Here is a 17,131-nt window from a genome sequence, read left to right as displayed (position 1 = left end):
TTGAAAAACTGGTGGCACAGCTTTCAGCATCACAGCAACATGCAGCTGCCACAGTATGACAACCGACAGATGGGGTGGTGTGGTTCCCTGACCAGGAAACGAACCCAGGCCGCAGTGGTGAGCACGCTGAATCTTAACCACTAACCCCCAGGGCTGGCGAGTGTTCCTGTGTACTGTGTTCCAAATTTATCTCAATACAGATGAAAACTATGTGTGAAGTATATTCCTTCAAAGAAGAAAAAAAACTGCCACTGACATTTTACCTTTTATATTTTTAATAGATTTCTTAACACACGTACATATATGTAAATAAAAGTATACTGTCAAAGAGACAGGTTTTTAAGATGTCAACGTGCAGTAGGGATTGAAAAGACGTGATTCTATCCTGGAAAGGACACTGTGCTCAGTCAGACGTTAGTTCTGGCTTTAAAATATATCTCGACTGCAAACTTTGGACCGTAAATTTTCCATGTCTTCTGTTTATGGGGATTATCCAGTTCACTTCTTGAAAGATAAAGCCTAGAATAGAAAAAAAATCATTACGTTTAATTTTGGGCTAAGAGGAAAGCCATGCAGCCGGGCCCACTTGTTAGAGCTTTAGAAGAGACCTGGCCACGGTTAGGCTCAGCCCCTTCTCAGAGCCCGTCCTCCCACCTTCTCTAGGGAGACGCAAAGTATCTTAATCCTCAGTAACACAGCAGTAACAACATGTCGTCGATTCTTTTAACATTGCCTGTAATGGAGTTAATGACATCTGGGTTTAATAAAATAAGTTTCTATATGTGACAAATCAGCCAGAGAGACTCGATGTGTATTAAAACCCAGTAATAAAATACTGAGTGTCTTTTAAATGATGAAGCTGGCATTTTCAGCTGATTAAGAATCTTGTAACTAATAAAAACAGCTTTACTAGGTAGTATGGAAATTTAAATGTCAAATCTTTAGAAACACATAAGTGAGGAGAAAAGTCATCTAATTTGTTGCCTCTCCTATATGATTATGGTGTTTTAAAGGAAAAAACTGTTCTTAGCAAGAACCACTTTTCAGGAGTAGCATCAAGTGACGTTCTGCCCAGATGTCTATATGAGGGACTTTGTTCCTGTTAGGAATCAAAGTTTATTGTTTGCAAACATCTAGGGAAAAAATTGCTAGAAATTTTCCATTAAATCCAAAGTTCAGTCTATCAGAACCCATTAAATGTGTGTCGTTGTAAGTGTGTAGGCTGGATGTTCAGTTCAGTGTTGCCTCACTGGACTTGTGTGATTAGATGTAGTTCAGGGTTGAAGGAAAGGCTAGGCTTGCATGTAGTGAGAACTATCAATTCATGCCACGTACAGTCACAACCACTTCTTCAAAACTCACCTGCACAATGTTTTGAATATTACTTTCCTTTTGTATTTCATGGTATGGTGATACCAATGATCTGAAATTTTCAGCACCACAAAACATACTCCTTAAAGTGAAGAACTTATAGACTCAGGAATGAGTTTCCAGATATGGTAGAAGATTCTTTGGAATAATAATCTTCAAATCAATTAATTTTTAAAAAAGCTTTCCCAATTTAGTTATTAGAAAATCATTTTAAATGGGAGACTATTAATGATTTTTTTTAGCTGTCTTTATGGTACTTATTGTGTCTTATAACTTCTGCCATTGATATAAATGAGTCAATCAGCTTTTAAACTAGCTGAAGCCTTGCTAGGTGATGCCTTCTTTTGGAAGAGAATTTGGTGGTGGCCGGTCATCAGTAAATCAACACATACTGAGGACCTGCCATATTCGAGGTACTGAGCAGACTCATATTAAACTTCCATGGGAGGGATTTACCACCACACCCGAGATCTGATTATAATACATTTTAACTTATAATGCAGTCCTATGGTATAGACCTTGAGGATGATGCAACAGGGGGTCTCAAGAATAACCATATTTTTTAAATACTCAGATTAAGATGAGTAAGGCAATGAAGAGTGGTGACTAGAGGACTTTTTGGTTTCTATAAATTGAGCTTATGGTAATCAGCAAAAGACTTGCCATTTCACCTTACACATACATTGAAGATGAAGCCATTTCTACTGGATTATATCATAGCCATACCTGTTTTTCATGAATGATGTATTAAACCAGAAGAAAAACGGGCATTTGTCATAGTACTTAGGAATATTCTAAAAAGACATGGTTTAAAAATAAAAGGTTATTTTTCATAGTAAAATTGATACCAAGAACTAATCATTCCAAAGTGATTAAAATTCCTTCCTTTATTCATGTTTATCAAACAATTGTAGCCATTAAATATGCAGCACTTACAGTCTTTAACATTACACTTAACACACAAAGGAGAAGGCTTTAAGAGACGGCTCTTTTTTTTTTTTTTTGAGGAAGATCAGCCCTGAGCTAACATCCGCCACCAATCCTCCTCTTTTTGCTGAGGAAGACTGGCCCTGAGCTAACATCTGTGCCCATCTTCCTCTACTTTATATGCGGGACCCCTACCACAGCATGGCTTGTCAAGCGGTGCCATGTCCGCACCCGGGATCCGAACCGGTGAACCCTGGGCCGTCCAAGCGGAATGTACGAACTTAACTGCTGTGCCACTGGGCCGGCCCGAGACTGCTGTTCTTTTGCTGTTTCTACCAAAAATTTCAAGGAAATCTATTTTTTCTGTGATAGGTATTTATAAATGTAGACAGTGGTCTTTTAGTCTGGTTTAGATAGTGCTAAACAGAATCTACTAAGGATCTATGATTATTTATGCCCAAATATATTGTCCATTTCTACAAGGAGCAGCTGCATTGGATAATTAACCGTCATTATTGATGATGATAAAAATACCTAAATTTTTTGAAAGTGCTTTCATCTCATGGCCCTGGAAAATCACAAAGGCCAGGTATTACTAATGTCCCCTGGGTCAATGCCGTTACACCAGTGCTTCTGCTTGGTGTAGAGACCACTGATAGAGAATTCAAACTGGTCCATTATTCAAGGGGTAACCATCCACTGTGGGAACAATCCAGGTCACCTGCTTCAACATATTTACCATTTCAGTACTTAACAGATTCTCTCCCAACAGGGAGCAAGCAGCAGCTGAAGGAAGGCACAGGAAATAAGTTTTAAATTGATCAGCATATTTACTTATTGGCAGTTCTCTTTAGTGATTTAATAGGAAGATGAAACTACTGAGGCTTAGAAATTTGTTATATACAGAATAATACACATTTTTTTTTTGAGGAAGATTAGCTCTGAGCTAACATCTACTGCCAATCCTCCTCTTTTTGCTGAGGAACTGGCCCTGAGCTAACATCCGTGCCCATCTTCCTCTACTTTATATGTGGGACGGCTGCCACAGCAGGGCTTGCTGAGCGGTGCCATGTCTGCACCCGGAATCCGAAGGTGAACACCGGGCCGCCGAAGCAGAACGTGCGAACTTAACTGCTGCACCACCAGGCTGGCCCTACTCACACATTTTATGACTATCAATATAAACTATATACGTGATATTCAGAGTAATGACAATGGCAGACGTTCAGTTTTTCATAAAGTAAATATTAGATTAAAACTACCATTTACAATGTATTATAAATCAATTCAGAGGAAAATAAAATCTCCCTCACTTTAAAGTATTTTGTAAATTATGGGGAGTGATGAATTTTTTTTTTTTTTAGTTTGGCACAAGCTAGTGTTATTTTTTAATTTTTTTAATTTTTATTTTTTTCGGATGTACATCATATTTCAAATTCTGTATACATTACATCATGTTCACCACCTGAACACTAATTATAGTGCATCCCCTTGGGGAGCGATGTATTTTAAAGATACAAAACAAAAATGTGATCACTGCTATAGAGTAAAACATACCTTTGTTGTTTTAACATCTTGGTTTTTGTATTTTTTTCTTATTTGAAAGTTAATCCATGCAAATTGTATAGAATTTAGAAAAAACAAATGAGCAAGAGAATTTTAAAATTACATATGCTTTTCTTTTAAAAAAAAATTATAGATCTGACTTGTTGCTTTTCTTTTCTCCCTCTCCCTGGCTAGGGATTGACATCTCCTATCATCTCCCTTGTTGGGAATTGTAGCAAAGGAAATCCCAAACCAGAATCAAAGACCAGACAAGAATAATGGCATAGGTTGTTTCTTGATTACTCATGGAGGAAGAGAAAAATTGCACTTTCACGTCGTCATACAGAGGTGGACAGTTAACTGGAGTAATTATCACTCTGTCTGTTTCCACATCATGATGTATCTGTGAATGAATACATGGAGTTCAGAACTATAAACCTAGCTAATAATGAGATAATGAGTAGAACAGTGAAGTTCACGTTCACTTATTGAGGCTTCCTATATTTATTGAGTACTCTTGGTCTCATAGCCCAATCACATGTATATCTACACGTTAATCATTATTTCTATAAAGTTGCAATACTGTTGTTTACATTTTTGAAAGGCCAACATATCTGAGGGTTATGGTGGGGCACTGTTGAAAAGCAAGTATTCAATTTTCTATTAGAGGTTTACCCAGTAAACTTTACTGTTGAATGTGTGTCACTCAATTTTCATATATTAGGAACATGCTAAGAAGCTCAATTTTAAAGTTGATATTCACATTCAAAAAGCAATGCATAATTGGTCACGTTCTATCCAAAATGTTGTGATTGCTGATGGGATCATAGGCCTTGTTCCTAGCAGACTGCTGGATGGAGTGGCCAAAGATATGTCAAGTTTCTGGAATGAGCAACTTTGAAGCTATACTGAATATTTCTGTTATTGCTTCATCCTTGTATGATAGTGGCACCACAGTGAGAAAGGTCTATACTAGACCTTGTGAAAAATACAGAAGAAGGTGCAGACTCAGTTGACGCTTCAGGGAGCTATACACATAAGGAACAATAGTAGCATGGCATATAATGACGTGTCAAGTTGTATGATGAAGACTGAGTGTGCTGTTGTGTGCTTCAGGGGAGGTTAACCAGAGGTATAGAATGAGAAAGCTTCACTAAGGGGGTAGAAATTGAGTTGGGCATGGAAGGACTTGTATAAATGAAGAAGAGCATTGAAAAGATAATCCAGTTCAGGCAGGAGGCAGCTGGGGGTGGGGGATGGGGCCAGAAAGGGGAAGGGGGAGGAAAGACCAACAAAAACATGAATCAGACATTATTGTGTTCCAAAGGCCAAAGGGGACCCAGTCTACTTGGAGTGGAGACTGCAGGTCAAGTTATGATGGAAATAAGCTCAGGTATGATAGGGCTGTATCTTGAGAGTTGAAGAGCCAGGGAAATAAGAAGGAAGTTGTTGAAGAATATGGTGGGGCATTTCCTTTGTGACAAAGTGGCCTGATAATTATCACATATAACATTTATTTAGTGATTAATAGCTCACAAAGCAACTTCAACTATATTATGTAATTTAATCCTCACAACACTTGAGATGTAATCTTTATTTTACAGATAAGAATACTGAGCCAAATATAGTAACTGGCTTTGACCATGGGCACGCAGTTTGTCTTCTGCTCTACCTATAAGCTTTTCACAATGAGAGCAGTATTTCAGGATGCATATTGCAGGATCCTATATACTGCATTATAAGGAGAAAGAAAAGGTAAGGAGATGATTGTAGAAATCTAGGCGTGAGCAAATGAGGTCCTAGACTAGGTGGTAGCAATGGGAACAGAAAGGAAGGGAGAGAGTGAAGAGAGATTTCAAAGGTATAATCAGCGGGAATTGGTGACTAACTGAATATAGGGGGCCAAGGCAAAGAGAGAACCAAAGATAATACCAAATTTGAAGGCCTGAGCGAGAGAATGCTGGTGTCATTTGCAGAAGCAGAGGAAAAGCTCATTTGATAAATACGGATTGACAAATGTGTTTGAATTGTTAGGGCAGAGACTGTCCATGTTGTAGCTCCAGTATCTATCACACAGTGGGTGCTCATAAATATATTGAGTGAATGAAAGAAAAAAATTATAGTTTAAGCCAGGGGGATGGATGAACAGAACCAATAATAGAGTATGTGTGGAGAGAAGAGCAGAAAGCCAAGGATCAGGCCTCGGTGAGTGCCCTCAGTTGGGAGGGGGGCACAAAAAGAAGGGAAAGGAGTGCTGTTGGAGAGGTAATAGTAGAACTAGAGACAAAAGCCTGAGAATTTTAAAAGTTAATTTTTCTTAGACCCATTAAGGAAGCTTGCTTATTGCTTCAGAAAAGGTCCATAGTCTTAGGCATTTCTCCAACATGTAAGAAAACATTGACTACCAGCTCCCATTGCTTTGGGTAAAGAGATTCCTCTTGCATTGTTTCTCACAGAGCAGTTCCATGGGACATCTGAGTTAGAATGACTTGGGACATCACTAAGTCTAGAGATTCCTGGGCCCCATTCCAAATTTCCTGAATTATACTTTTGGGGTGCAACCTAGGAATCTGCATCTTACAAGCTCCTAGGTGATTTTCATGCACACTAAAATTTCACAATCAGTGCCATCCAATAAAAGGACCATGAGGCAGCATCCCACAAAGCACAACCAGAAGAATCTACAACTAGAATATACACCTACGTACTGGCAGGGGGTGGGGGAGAGGCCTTTGGGGAGAAGAAGAAGAAAAAACAAATAAGATTGGCAACAGATATTAACTCAGGTGCGAATCTTAAAAAAAAAAAAAAACCAAAGGGATTCCTTTAAAAAGAAAAAATACTCTGGTAGATTCCTGGGAAACTGCTTGACATTTATGGAAAAATGAAAGACAATGCAACACTCTGAACTGAAAATATATTCTGGAAAATGCCCTGAAAAAACTAGTTTGAACAGTGAGTTTAATTTAGCTCTGACTAGGGACACTCAGTCGCATGGTAACCAGAAAGCAACTTGGCCTCTCTTTGTGGTGAGCACTGGTCTGGGGAGGTCAAGATGCTGATTTGACATTGAGATTGAGACAAATACCAGAATTTTCAGTTCACGTGCTTTCTCTTACCCTACAGTTCTTGGAAGCAGCACAGACAAAGACAATCCTTTTACACATTATTATTTGTACTTTCAGATCACGTCCATTTCCATTTCCAACACCTGAATGAAATTAAAAAGTTAGGCTGGTTAGAGCAAAGATCAAAATGTCTCCCCAATTAAAATTATGGATTAAAACGAGAAAAGATTATCCCAGCTAACAACGTGTCAATATAGAAACATTTGGGACATGCATAGATTTTGTCTTTGAAGGACAAGGCTTTAAGCCCAAATCTGTCTCCTAAAGCAGACATTATAAGGCTGGAGAAAAATAAAAAGTCATATAGGTCAGCTTCTAAGACTTAGAATCTCATCTTTTCATCTTTCTAAGAAAAAAAAATAGAAAAGGTGACTTGCAACCTTCCTTATTAATGTGTTTCTTTCTTCAGACTTCTAATCATGATGTTTCTTAACAAATTTAAGTCCAGTTCCTAGCGCAGTCTCTGAAAATATCGAATAGCTGTATCCAAACATTTCTACGGTGCTCAGGATGTATTTACAGACAGATGGTTTCTTGCTCCTTTTTCAATTCCAATGGCCCACTTCCCTTAGCATTTCCTCAAAGGGCTGGTTTCTCAAGCCTCCAATTAATTTTTATTGTTTTCCTTTCAACCCTGCATATTTCACTTAAATATGCATGGAACTAAAGGTACAAAACTAAAACAAATATTCAAATAAAGTCATATACTAATCATTCTTTTTTTTTTTTCCCAAGGAAGATTAGCCCTGAGCTAACTACTGCCAGTCCTCCTCTTTTTTGCTGAGGAACGCTGGTCCTGAGCTAACATGCATGCCCATCTTCCTCTACTTTATATGTGGGACGCCTACCACAGCATGGCGTGCCAAGCGGTGCCATGTCCGCACCCAGGATCCGAACCGGCGAACCCTGGGCCGCTAAGAAGCGGAACATGTGCACTTCACTGCTGCGCCACCAGGCCCCCCATATACTAATCATTCTTGATTGTTCATCTTATATTATGTTTGTGTTGCTTTCTCTAATACCGTATTATTTTTTTTATGTTTTTTTTATAGCCTTTTTTTTTGTTAAGATTTTATTTTTTTCCTTTTTCTCCCCAAAGCCCCCCGGTACATAGTTGTATATTCTTTGTTGTGGGTCCTTCTAGTTGTGGCATGTGGGACGCCGCCTCAGCGTGGTTTGATGAGCAGTGCCATGTCCATGCCCAGGATTCAGACCAACGAAACCCTGGGCCGCCTGCAGCGGAGCATGCGAAGTTAACCACTCGGCCACGGGGCCAGCCCCAAATACTGTATTATTGATTTGTCATTAGGAATCATGGTTTCTTTGCCTCAGCTCCCTCTGTCCTATTCCAGTTGCAAATCTTCTTCCTACTGATGTCTACCAGAGATCAGTAAAATGTAGAACTAAACTAAGTCAAATGCTTATCACATGACAAGAAAAGGGCATTGATTTATAAGCTTAAATTAATTCTCACACCTTTAAAATTTTTTAAATAATTGAAGTATACTTACATGACTTAAAAATAAAAGGTAAAACAGATGAAGTGAAAAGTCTCTGTCTCACCCATCTTCCCGTTTAGTTCTCCAGCCCCAAATAGATAATCACTACTATTAGTTTCTTGCTTTTCATGCATACATAATCAAATATGAATATATATTCTCCCAGAGAATTTTATATGTGTACACACACACAAATATGAATCCACATTACTGCCCCCTTTTGTCTTACAGAAATTGTTGCATACCATAGTACTGTCCTGTACCTTGCATTTTTTTAACACACATTAAAAATTTTATTTAACTCCTTAATTAATAAGGAACCAGTAAAATGTTACAGCTGGTTCAAAGTACTGCACATTTATAGGCAAATAAGGAATGATGAATTTACAGATATAAAACTGTCAACAATCAATCACTTTTCACTGAACACAACTAATTTGCATTTCTATGTACAAAAATTATTTGCATTATTATCAGTTTTCTACAACTTACAGAGTTGTAGAATAGCTTAAAGACCATGAGAGGTGGAGGGAACCACGGAAGGGCACCCTAGACAAGATACTGCCTGTTTCAAAGTCTTCCACACTTTTTCCTGACAGTCTCCCATCCCCTTTCTGTTGTGATCAAAACAATCTGAAAGGAAGATTATTATTCCAAAAGAAGGCTGGTGTCATTAGGTTTGGCCTGATGATTTACATGGTGCAGCAAGAATTTTAACTTCCCATAGAGGCCTTCTTAAGTTGGCCCCACAAGCCTAGACCCACATTGTACTGAACAGCTGCTAAGGTCACAACTTTCTATCTGGAAGTCTTCGTGAGGAATCTCAAATTGGACTTTTAAAATCCTCTATTTTATGTTAGCCCGAGATTAGGAAACCAAATGCATGAAATTCTCCATTTTTCACCTGCAGTACTTAAAAATTTGGGTTAGTTCCTCTGTTCACCACATCTGCACCTTATGGTTTTACTAAATGTCTCCACAGAGTTTAAATAAAATTCAAAATATTAAGAGAGAAGTCACAGTCTTAGGATACAATATCAGACTGGAACAACATATGAAATTCTAGAACTTATTAAAAACATTTCTAAGCTTAGGATTTTGAGAAACTAATCTTATTCTCATTGTTCATATTAGAGAAATGCATTAAAACTCCATTAAACTAGGAGGCCGCCCCGTGGCTGGGCAGTTCAGTCCGCGCGCTCCGCTGCCGCGGCCCAGGGTTTCGCTGGTTCAGATCCTGGGTGTGGACATGGCACTGCTCGTCAGGCCACGTTGAGGCGGCGTCCCACATGCCACAACTAGAAGGATGTGCAACGAAGATATATAGCTGTCTACCGGGGGGATTGGGGAAGATAAAGCAGAAAAAAAAAAAAAAGATTGGCAACAGCTCAGGTGCCGATCTTTAAAAAAAACTCCATTAGACTAAATGCCTGTTTGCCTGTTTTGAATAGTTTAATACTCACAGAAGTTTGTATAGATACTGTTATTCCCATTGTTAACAAAGAGGAAACTGAGGCAGAGTGTGCACTCAGGTACCATACAGGCTCTCACACCATCCAGTTGGTCTATAGTTGGGTTTAAATTTCTTAGAGGAAGAAACTGCTCCAACAGCCAACTGTGTTGCCTCTCACTCTGTGGAATAAAGCAGCCTTGCAGTCTAGTGTGCAGGGCCCCACTGAGTGTGGGAAGGAAGGGGAGCAAAGCGCTTCTGACCTCTACTGGGCAGCCTCCTGCTAGAACAGGCTATGTTTCTAGGCTTTGCCTGCATGATGCTTGCTTGAAAATCTAGACCAAAATTTCCCACAGAAACAATGCTACTAGGTTGAAGTTGGTTTCAGAAGCCAGAAACCTACATAATCTGTTTGTGGTAATCCACCAAAATTCCTCACCACCACCTCTTGGTGATGGTGATATGGGTGGGTGTGTGTGCGTGGAGGAGGTATGTAAATAATTTGAAAAAAGCATTTTATATTTTAACAACTGTAATCTATCTTTTCAACTATGTAGTTTATATATATTTATTTAAAGATTCTTTTATCTGTAAATGATTGGATGAAATGTTAAAAAAAATAAATATCTAGATCTTACTTTGTGTGACTCTTCAGAAGGCTGAAAACACTAGGCTGTCTGGGTGGATACCAATGCTCTGGCACCATTCCACCCATGAGAGGTCCAGCACTCAGCACCTCCTCATGGTCTACAATCTGGCTGTTGCTTTAGGGATCAGAAGCCTCACCCCCTGCTGCACCTCTGGCAGTGAGAGTGAGGCCCTATCCCCTTTCTGCTGAGACATCCCTGCCTTCCCACCTCCTGGAGGTGAGCTGTGCAGGAAAGAGAGGTGAGTGATGGAGAAATAGAGACATGGGACTTGAGGCCAGTTCCTCTCCCTTCCTTCCTTTCTTTTCTTTCTCAAGTTCCAGAGATGGACGATCTGACCAATTTTCCTGCCTCCCTGGGCGCTGGTGGATCCCAGTCTCTCTCCATCATTCTTGAAGCAGGCAAACATCAATTCTTTTGAAGCTTATAAGGATTTTTACTCCTGGTAATAATCAGTAACAGTTGGGGTGTTGAAAGACACCCCATACAGCCCAGGTTTCTCTCAACCCTTTCCAGGCTCATGTGGATTCAGGTAGGGAAGATCTAAGCACTGTCCCCTCAAGAAGCTTTCCCTGACCCCCAGGCTGGGTGGGGCCCAGACTCTGTGTGCTCCCAACACTGTGGTCAGCTCTTTATCTTCGTACTCATTCCGCCCCTCTGCTAACCACCCAGCGACTCCTTAAGGGCAGAGAAACACTAGCATGGGGCTGGCCCAAAGCAGGTATTCGGTAGTTATTTGTAAAAAGAATTTGTGGCAACAAAATTCATTTGCTGTTTGGGCATTTAAGACATCTTGATGGAGCTGCTGAGAGTGAGGGGGCTACAGGTGGAGGAGGGAGGGCAAAAGGAGAGACCAGGGTGGTGAGAAAACAAAGGGTCTCTGAAAGGAGTAGGTGAGAAAATGGTAGAGATGCTGCTGCCAAGACCATCCCTGAACTAGAGGTGGGTATGAGAGAGAAGTGGTCTCCAGGGCTCACAGGCCCTTCCTCTCTTCTGCATCAGAGGTTCCACTCTGAAAAGTCCACCTGGGCTGAGACCAGAGCAGCAATAAGAACAAGAGAAAAGGGAAGGGGATGGACCCCCCCAAGTGGTGATGGGAGAGGAACGGAGAAGATGTCTAAGGGTTGCTAATATGACCACAGCACTGCTAGGCCAATAGGAAATTCCAGGGGGAGGGGTTCATATGTGAGGATACATAAAAAGACAACTGTGAGTTGGGATTGTCTGTTTTATATAACCGTAAGGGAAACTCTCTCGAATAGTAAGAACACTGGCCTTCCTGCCCAATTTTCCAATTATACTAAAGCACTTACCATGAATTGAATGAACAATAATTTTTTTTATCATAAGTATCCTTCTTGGAGGAAGATTCATATTGTAGATATTTTTCACAGCTGCAAAGTATCCAACATACCTATTCTGCAAAACAACAGAAGCCTCAGTTTAAGTGGAGATGAAAAGTCTAAAGTCAGCATTCCTGATTTTTTTTCTATACATAGAACTTGTTAAGGAGAGTAATTAATTAAGGAAACATTTATTGGATGACATTATATGAATCTACATACATGCCATTATAGGCGTTTTTATATATGTTGCCTCACGACTGAATATCTACCTTAAAAAAAGATACTGAACTAAGTGCTGTGGGGAAGGAACAAGAAAGGAGCCAGGTGTTGCTTATAGGCTGCTATGACTGAGAGGTTGACCAACCAGAACCAACAAAGCAGTTTCAACAACATTACAGTGAGATGCAGCTAACTGCAACTGTGAAAAAGGTCGATCCAAGGGTAGAAGCTTGACTGTGACGGAGTTAAAGGAAGGCTTGTGGTTTGGTGGAGAGTCGCCTCCTAGGCATGAGAGAACTGCAGATGTGAAAACTCAAGAGGAAGACTTCTCTAGGCCAGTGGTAGATACATATTCTTCTCTCGTTCCTTCACTTTGCATTTCCCCAATTCTATTTTCAAGGAAGCCCTGTCCTTTTTAGTCTAGTTCTTCTCCTGTGGCAGGCTGCTCACAAGGGCTCTCTCCTTGAATCTTTCTTCAAGAAGCTGAAGAGTTCAGGTACTGAATCAACTGGACTTAAAAGTTCACGGACTCTTCTGCACCCAATGAGAAGTGTTAAATTAACTGCCATACTTTGCATTGGAAAGGGCCAGTCAAGGGAAGCGCTCTTGCAATTTCTTAACTCAGAGGTGGATGAAATGTAGTCTGTAGAATGGCCCACAATGCAGGGTCAGAATTTGATGGTATCTGAGAATTACCTCCCCACATGGAGGGAACTCTGTCCTGGGGCTTTGCCAACACAGCTCAGAAACCTGGGGCCGGGTCCTTGTATTGCTCTCCCAGTGAATCAGAAAAGATTCAGTTGTAGCCTAGGGAGTGCCAGTTCTGGACCAAAGCTAGAGAAACTGTGCATGACTACAGAAGAAATGGGGAAGGGAATCTGTACAGCGAGAGTCCTTGAAGGAGTTACATCTAGCGTCCCCTTGGCTTCTGCCACTAGATTCTTGATCTTTCATTAAAGGATGTAACCCATCATGGCCCTAAAGCTGCTCTTACTCTCACTCTTCCTTCTCCTTCAGCCTAAAACAACAGGGTTTGTAACAGAAGTTAATAAGACAAGCATCTATTTAGTAAGCATTCACTACAAACAAAGGAGATACTATAAGAGGTGCTTTGGGATGCCAAGGTTGGGAAGATGGGTAAGACATGGGCCTTGTCTGCAAAAGGGGCAGAGAAGTCACCACTTCAAATAGCTAGAGAATAATATAAAGTCACTTAGTCCCTAAAAGAAACACAAAGGGATATAAAAACTGAAAAAGCAAGAGACTACATCAGGCTGGGAAGAGAAAAGGACTCCAGGAAAAAGGGTCCACATGAGCAACAGCATGTGGGTATAAAGTGGTACCAGGCTGAGAAACAGCAAATGGTCCAAATGTGTTAGAGCGTAGGACATGTGAATGTACATTATGGAAGAAATGGTTGGAAAAATAAGATCTTGATGCCAGATTAAAATGTTTATATTTGTTGCCCTTGGCAGAGGGGAGCCATTATGGATTTTGAGCATGGAAATGTCATGATTAGAGCCGGGCTTCAGTAAGTTCAAGTATTACTTTTAGCCTATAGCTTATTACTATCTTTTTTTTTTCTTGGGTGTGGCAGAAAAGTATCAGTGGATAAGGCTGAGTTCTTTTGCCCCAAACTAAATTTCTAGAGCGAGCAGTTACTAAATTTCCAGAGCCAGCTAACAAGGCCAAGGTTATCTATTCAGCTCCCATCACTTCATTCAAAGAAAACTTTCTTTCACAGCCGCATGCACATCTACTTAACAATTGCCAACCAACTCTCACTTCGGTTTGAGAGGCAATATAGAAAAGGCAAAAACAGCTGAGATGCTGTGCAGAGGATGGGAAATAATGGGCTTCAGAGTCTGACAGATCTAGACTTGAGTTCTCGGTTCAAAAAAATTTCGCTGAACTTCAATGTTCTAATCTGTAAAATGGGAATCACAATGGTGCCCTCTCATGGAGTTATTGAGAGTATTAAAGGAGATAATGAATACAAAGCACTTAGCCTGGTTCAACAAAGTCTAGTATGTTGTAAACTCTATAGGATAAATGTCCAAGTTCCTTCAATAAACAAAGTACAAGGAATAAAGAAGAGAGATGGAAAACCTATAAACTAAAAGAGACTTAACAGACAAAGAAACCAAATGAAATGTGTGGCCCTTGTTTAGACCCTGATTGAAACAAACTAAATTTAAAAAAACATTTAAAGATAATTGTGGAAATTTAAACATGGAGTAGACATTTGAAATTATTAAGATATTATTAAGGTATAATATTCTTAGATATGATAAATGGTTTTAAGGGTTTTTTAAAGAGTCTTTATGTTAGATGCCACACTAAAATGTTTGTGGGATAAAATGATCTGATGTCTGGGATTTCCTTCAAAATAATCCAGGTATAGAGAAAGGATGGAGAGTGAGTGTGTGTGTGTGCACGCGTGCGAGGAGAATGGGGAGAGAATGGATGAAACATGGTTGGCTACATGATGAAATGATTGTTGAAGTGGTGAGGTGACTGTAAGGAATTTATTATATGATTGTCTTGACTTTTTGTGTGTGTGTGAGTAAGTTTCACCCTGAGCTAACATCCATTGCCAATCTTGCTCTTTTTTTTTGCTTGAGGAAGATTGTCCCTGAGCTAACATCTGTGCCAATCACCCTCTACTTTGTATGTGGGATGCCTCCAAAGCATGGCTGATGAATGGAGTAGGTCTGCACCTGGGACCTGAACCTGCAAACCCTGGGCTGCAGAAACAGAATGTGTGGAACTTTAATCACTTGGCCATAGGCCGGCCCTGTCTTGACTTCTTATATTTGAAAAAGTCCACAATAAAATGTTTTCAAAAGGAAAAAATAGGGTAATAGCATATATTTCACATGGGTTGTCTGAATATTAAATGAGCTAATATATGTAAAAGTACAATAGTGTCCGGTATATAATAGGTTTTTGAAAAATGTTAATTTCCTCTTTTCTCTCTCTTTAAAAACACAGCCTCCCCATCTCTCTTTCTCTCTCTCTCTCTCTCACACACACACATGTGTGCACATACACACTTGTGATGTTCTGCAAGGGCTGAATTGTCCCAGTAGGGGTTTGTGAAAGACTCAGTTCCTTTCTGCAGGGAAATAAAAGGCTGATGTCTTTAGATATTTTCAGAGGTCTGGAACCTTAGAATTGGACCTTCCTACTTTGGGAGGGGAATCAACTCCTGAATTCTGTAAACAATAACCAATATAAAATGGAAAGCAGGATGCTCTGGGGAGAACTCAGTGCTTGCAAAGCACAGGCATGCCATAGGCATGGCTCTCGGGCCCTGGGAAGGATCCAGGCCTGTCACGGGGCACCCAAGTGCTGCTACCTGATCACCAAAGGAGAAAAGTCTAAATGAAACTAAGTAATAGGCACCAATCTTAACCAAATTCCCCAAAGAACCCACCTTTTTTTAAAAAGAAACTTACCTGGGAAGGAGTTTCTACTCCCTGAAATTTAGAGCTGCTGGTTTTATCTGTTCGTCGTTCTCCAAAATAATAAAGGCTCTCCTATAGAAAAGGGGACAATCCAATCATGGCTCATTTTCACTTTCCTTTCCTATATAAGGTATTCTTAAAGTTTCCAAGGCACATTATTTCCTTAAATCAGTGGTCTTTGGGCAGAGGCTATCCAATATAACAAAACTAAGAAGGCAACATGAAGGTCTGCTCTCATCCAAAGGTTGATAAAGACATGGAGTTTCAGAGTTGGAAAGACCTTAGAGATCATCTGGTCCTTCTTCCTACCTTTCCATTTTACAAATGGGGAAGATTGAGACCAAAAGAAAACCAAGTGACCTGTCGCGGAGACGTATGCAGCCAGTTGAGAGAGCACAGGCCCAGAGCATAGGTCTCTGGCTCTCAGTCTAGGGCTCTGGGTCAATGGCTTTTGATCTTTTTATTTTTTTATTTATTTTATTTATTTTTTTTTGAGGAAGATTAGCCCTGAGCTAACTACTGCCAGTCCTCCTCTTTTTGCTGAGGAAGACTGGCCCTGAGCTCACATCTGGGCCCATCTTCCTCTACTTTATATGTGGGACGCCTACCACAACATGGCTTGCCAAGCGGTGCCATGTCCGCAGCTGGGATCCGAACCGGCAAACTCCGGGCCGCCAAAGTGGAATGTGCACACTTAACTGCTGTGCCACCGGGCCGGCCCTGATCTTTTTATTTTTAAAGCTACAATCTACATTAATAAACCTAGGACACACACACACACACACCCCTGAAACAAAAGTTTCACAAAATAATACTACCATTTGACATTTTCTATTTAATCTATTTTATTTTATTAAAAAACATGCTGGTCACAACCCAATAAGTTGATTTACAACTCACTGATAGATCATGATCCGTAGTTTGAAAAACACTGTCCTAGAACATCCATTTTATAATTTGAGTGTCTCAAATTAGAAAAAAAGAAGATGGTGGAATTAGAGTGCTGGGCATTGTGCATAACCCACAGCTCCTCTTATCTGGACTGGCGGCCAAACGAGGAGCAGAGCTGCTGAGAGTGTGTCCTTTAAGTGGTAACCTCTCAGCAAGATCATGGCAGAAAAAAGACTGACGACCCTACTTAAAGACGTAGAAACAGCCTACTCTGTCTTCTCACAAATTTCTAGAGGGCACAGACCCCACATATACTGAGTACGCAAAGATAATAATATTCGGGCAAGACTTTGCTCTGAGTTGAAAAACGATACCGTCTATCTTCCTAGCACTTCTGAGGATGTTTAAGGTCCTTTGGAGAATTTACCTCATCAATCTTGGTACTATTCTTGTGAGGAAGGAAGAATTCTGCAGTTGGTGGGAGTAACAGCAGATCTGGGACTAGGGGAGGCGAGTAAAACCTCTAGATTGCTGAGTATTTGTACAATTGCATAACTTGGACCTTACTCATCTCATCTCAATCCTGCCCCCATTGAGTCCTGTTTCTATTTAAAATGTTGCTATTGTATACATCATGG

At 40.2% G+C, this 17,131-nt stretch overlaps 1 protein-coding gene across 1 annotated transcript; it reads right to left on the bottom strand.

Moving 5' to 3' along the window:
* Positions 1-252: 252 nt before the first annotated feature.
* On the bottom strand, positions 253-15,674 carry LOC124232335 (phosphatidylinositol 3,4,5-trisphosphate 3-phosphatase TPTE2-like; the record flags this gene model as incomplete). Its single annotated transcript, XM_046649289.1, has 6 exons — positions 253-519; positions 2,098-2,165; positions 4,151-4,246; positions 6,963-7,054; positions 11,881-11,986; positions 15,594-15,674. Coding segments are annotated over 6 exons (555 nt in total), but the record flags the coding sequence as incomplete, so codon positions are not given.
* Positions 15,675-17,131: the final 1,457 nt, after the last annotated feature.

The sequence above is a fragment of the Equus quagga genome, unplaced genomic scaffold, assembly GCF_021613505.1.
Source record: "Equus quagga isolate Etosha38 unplaced genomic scaffold, UCLA_HA_Equagga_1.0 HiC_scaffold_4748_RagTag, whole genome shotgun sequence".
NCBI lineage: Eukaryota > Metazoa > Chordata > Mammalia > Perissodactyla > Equidae > Equus > Equus quagga.
This window is presented reverse-complemented; position numbering and strand designations above follow the sequence as displayed.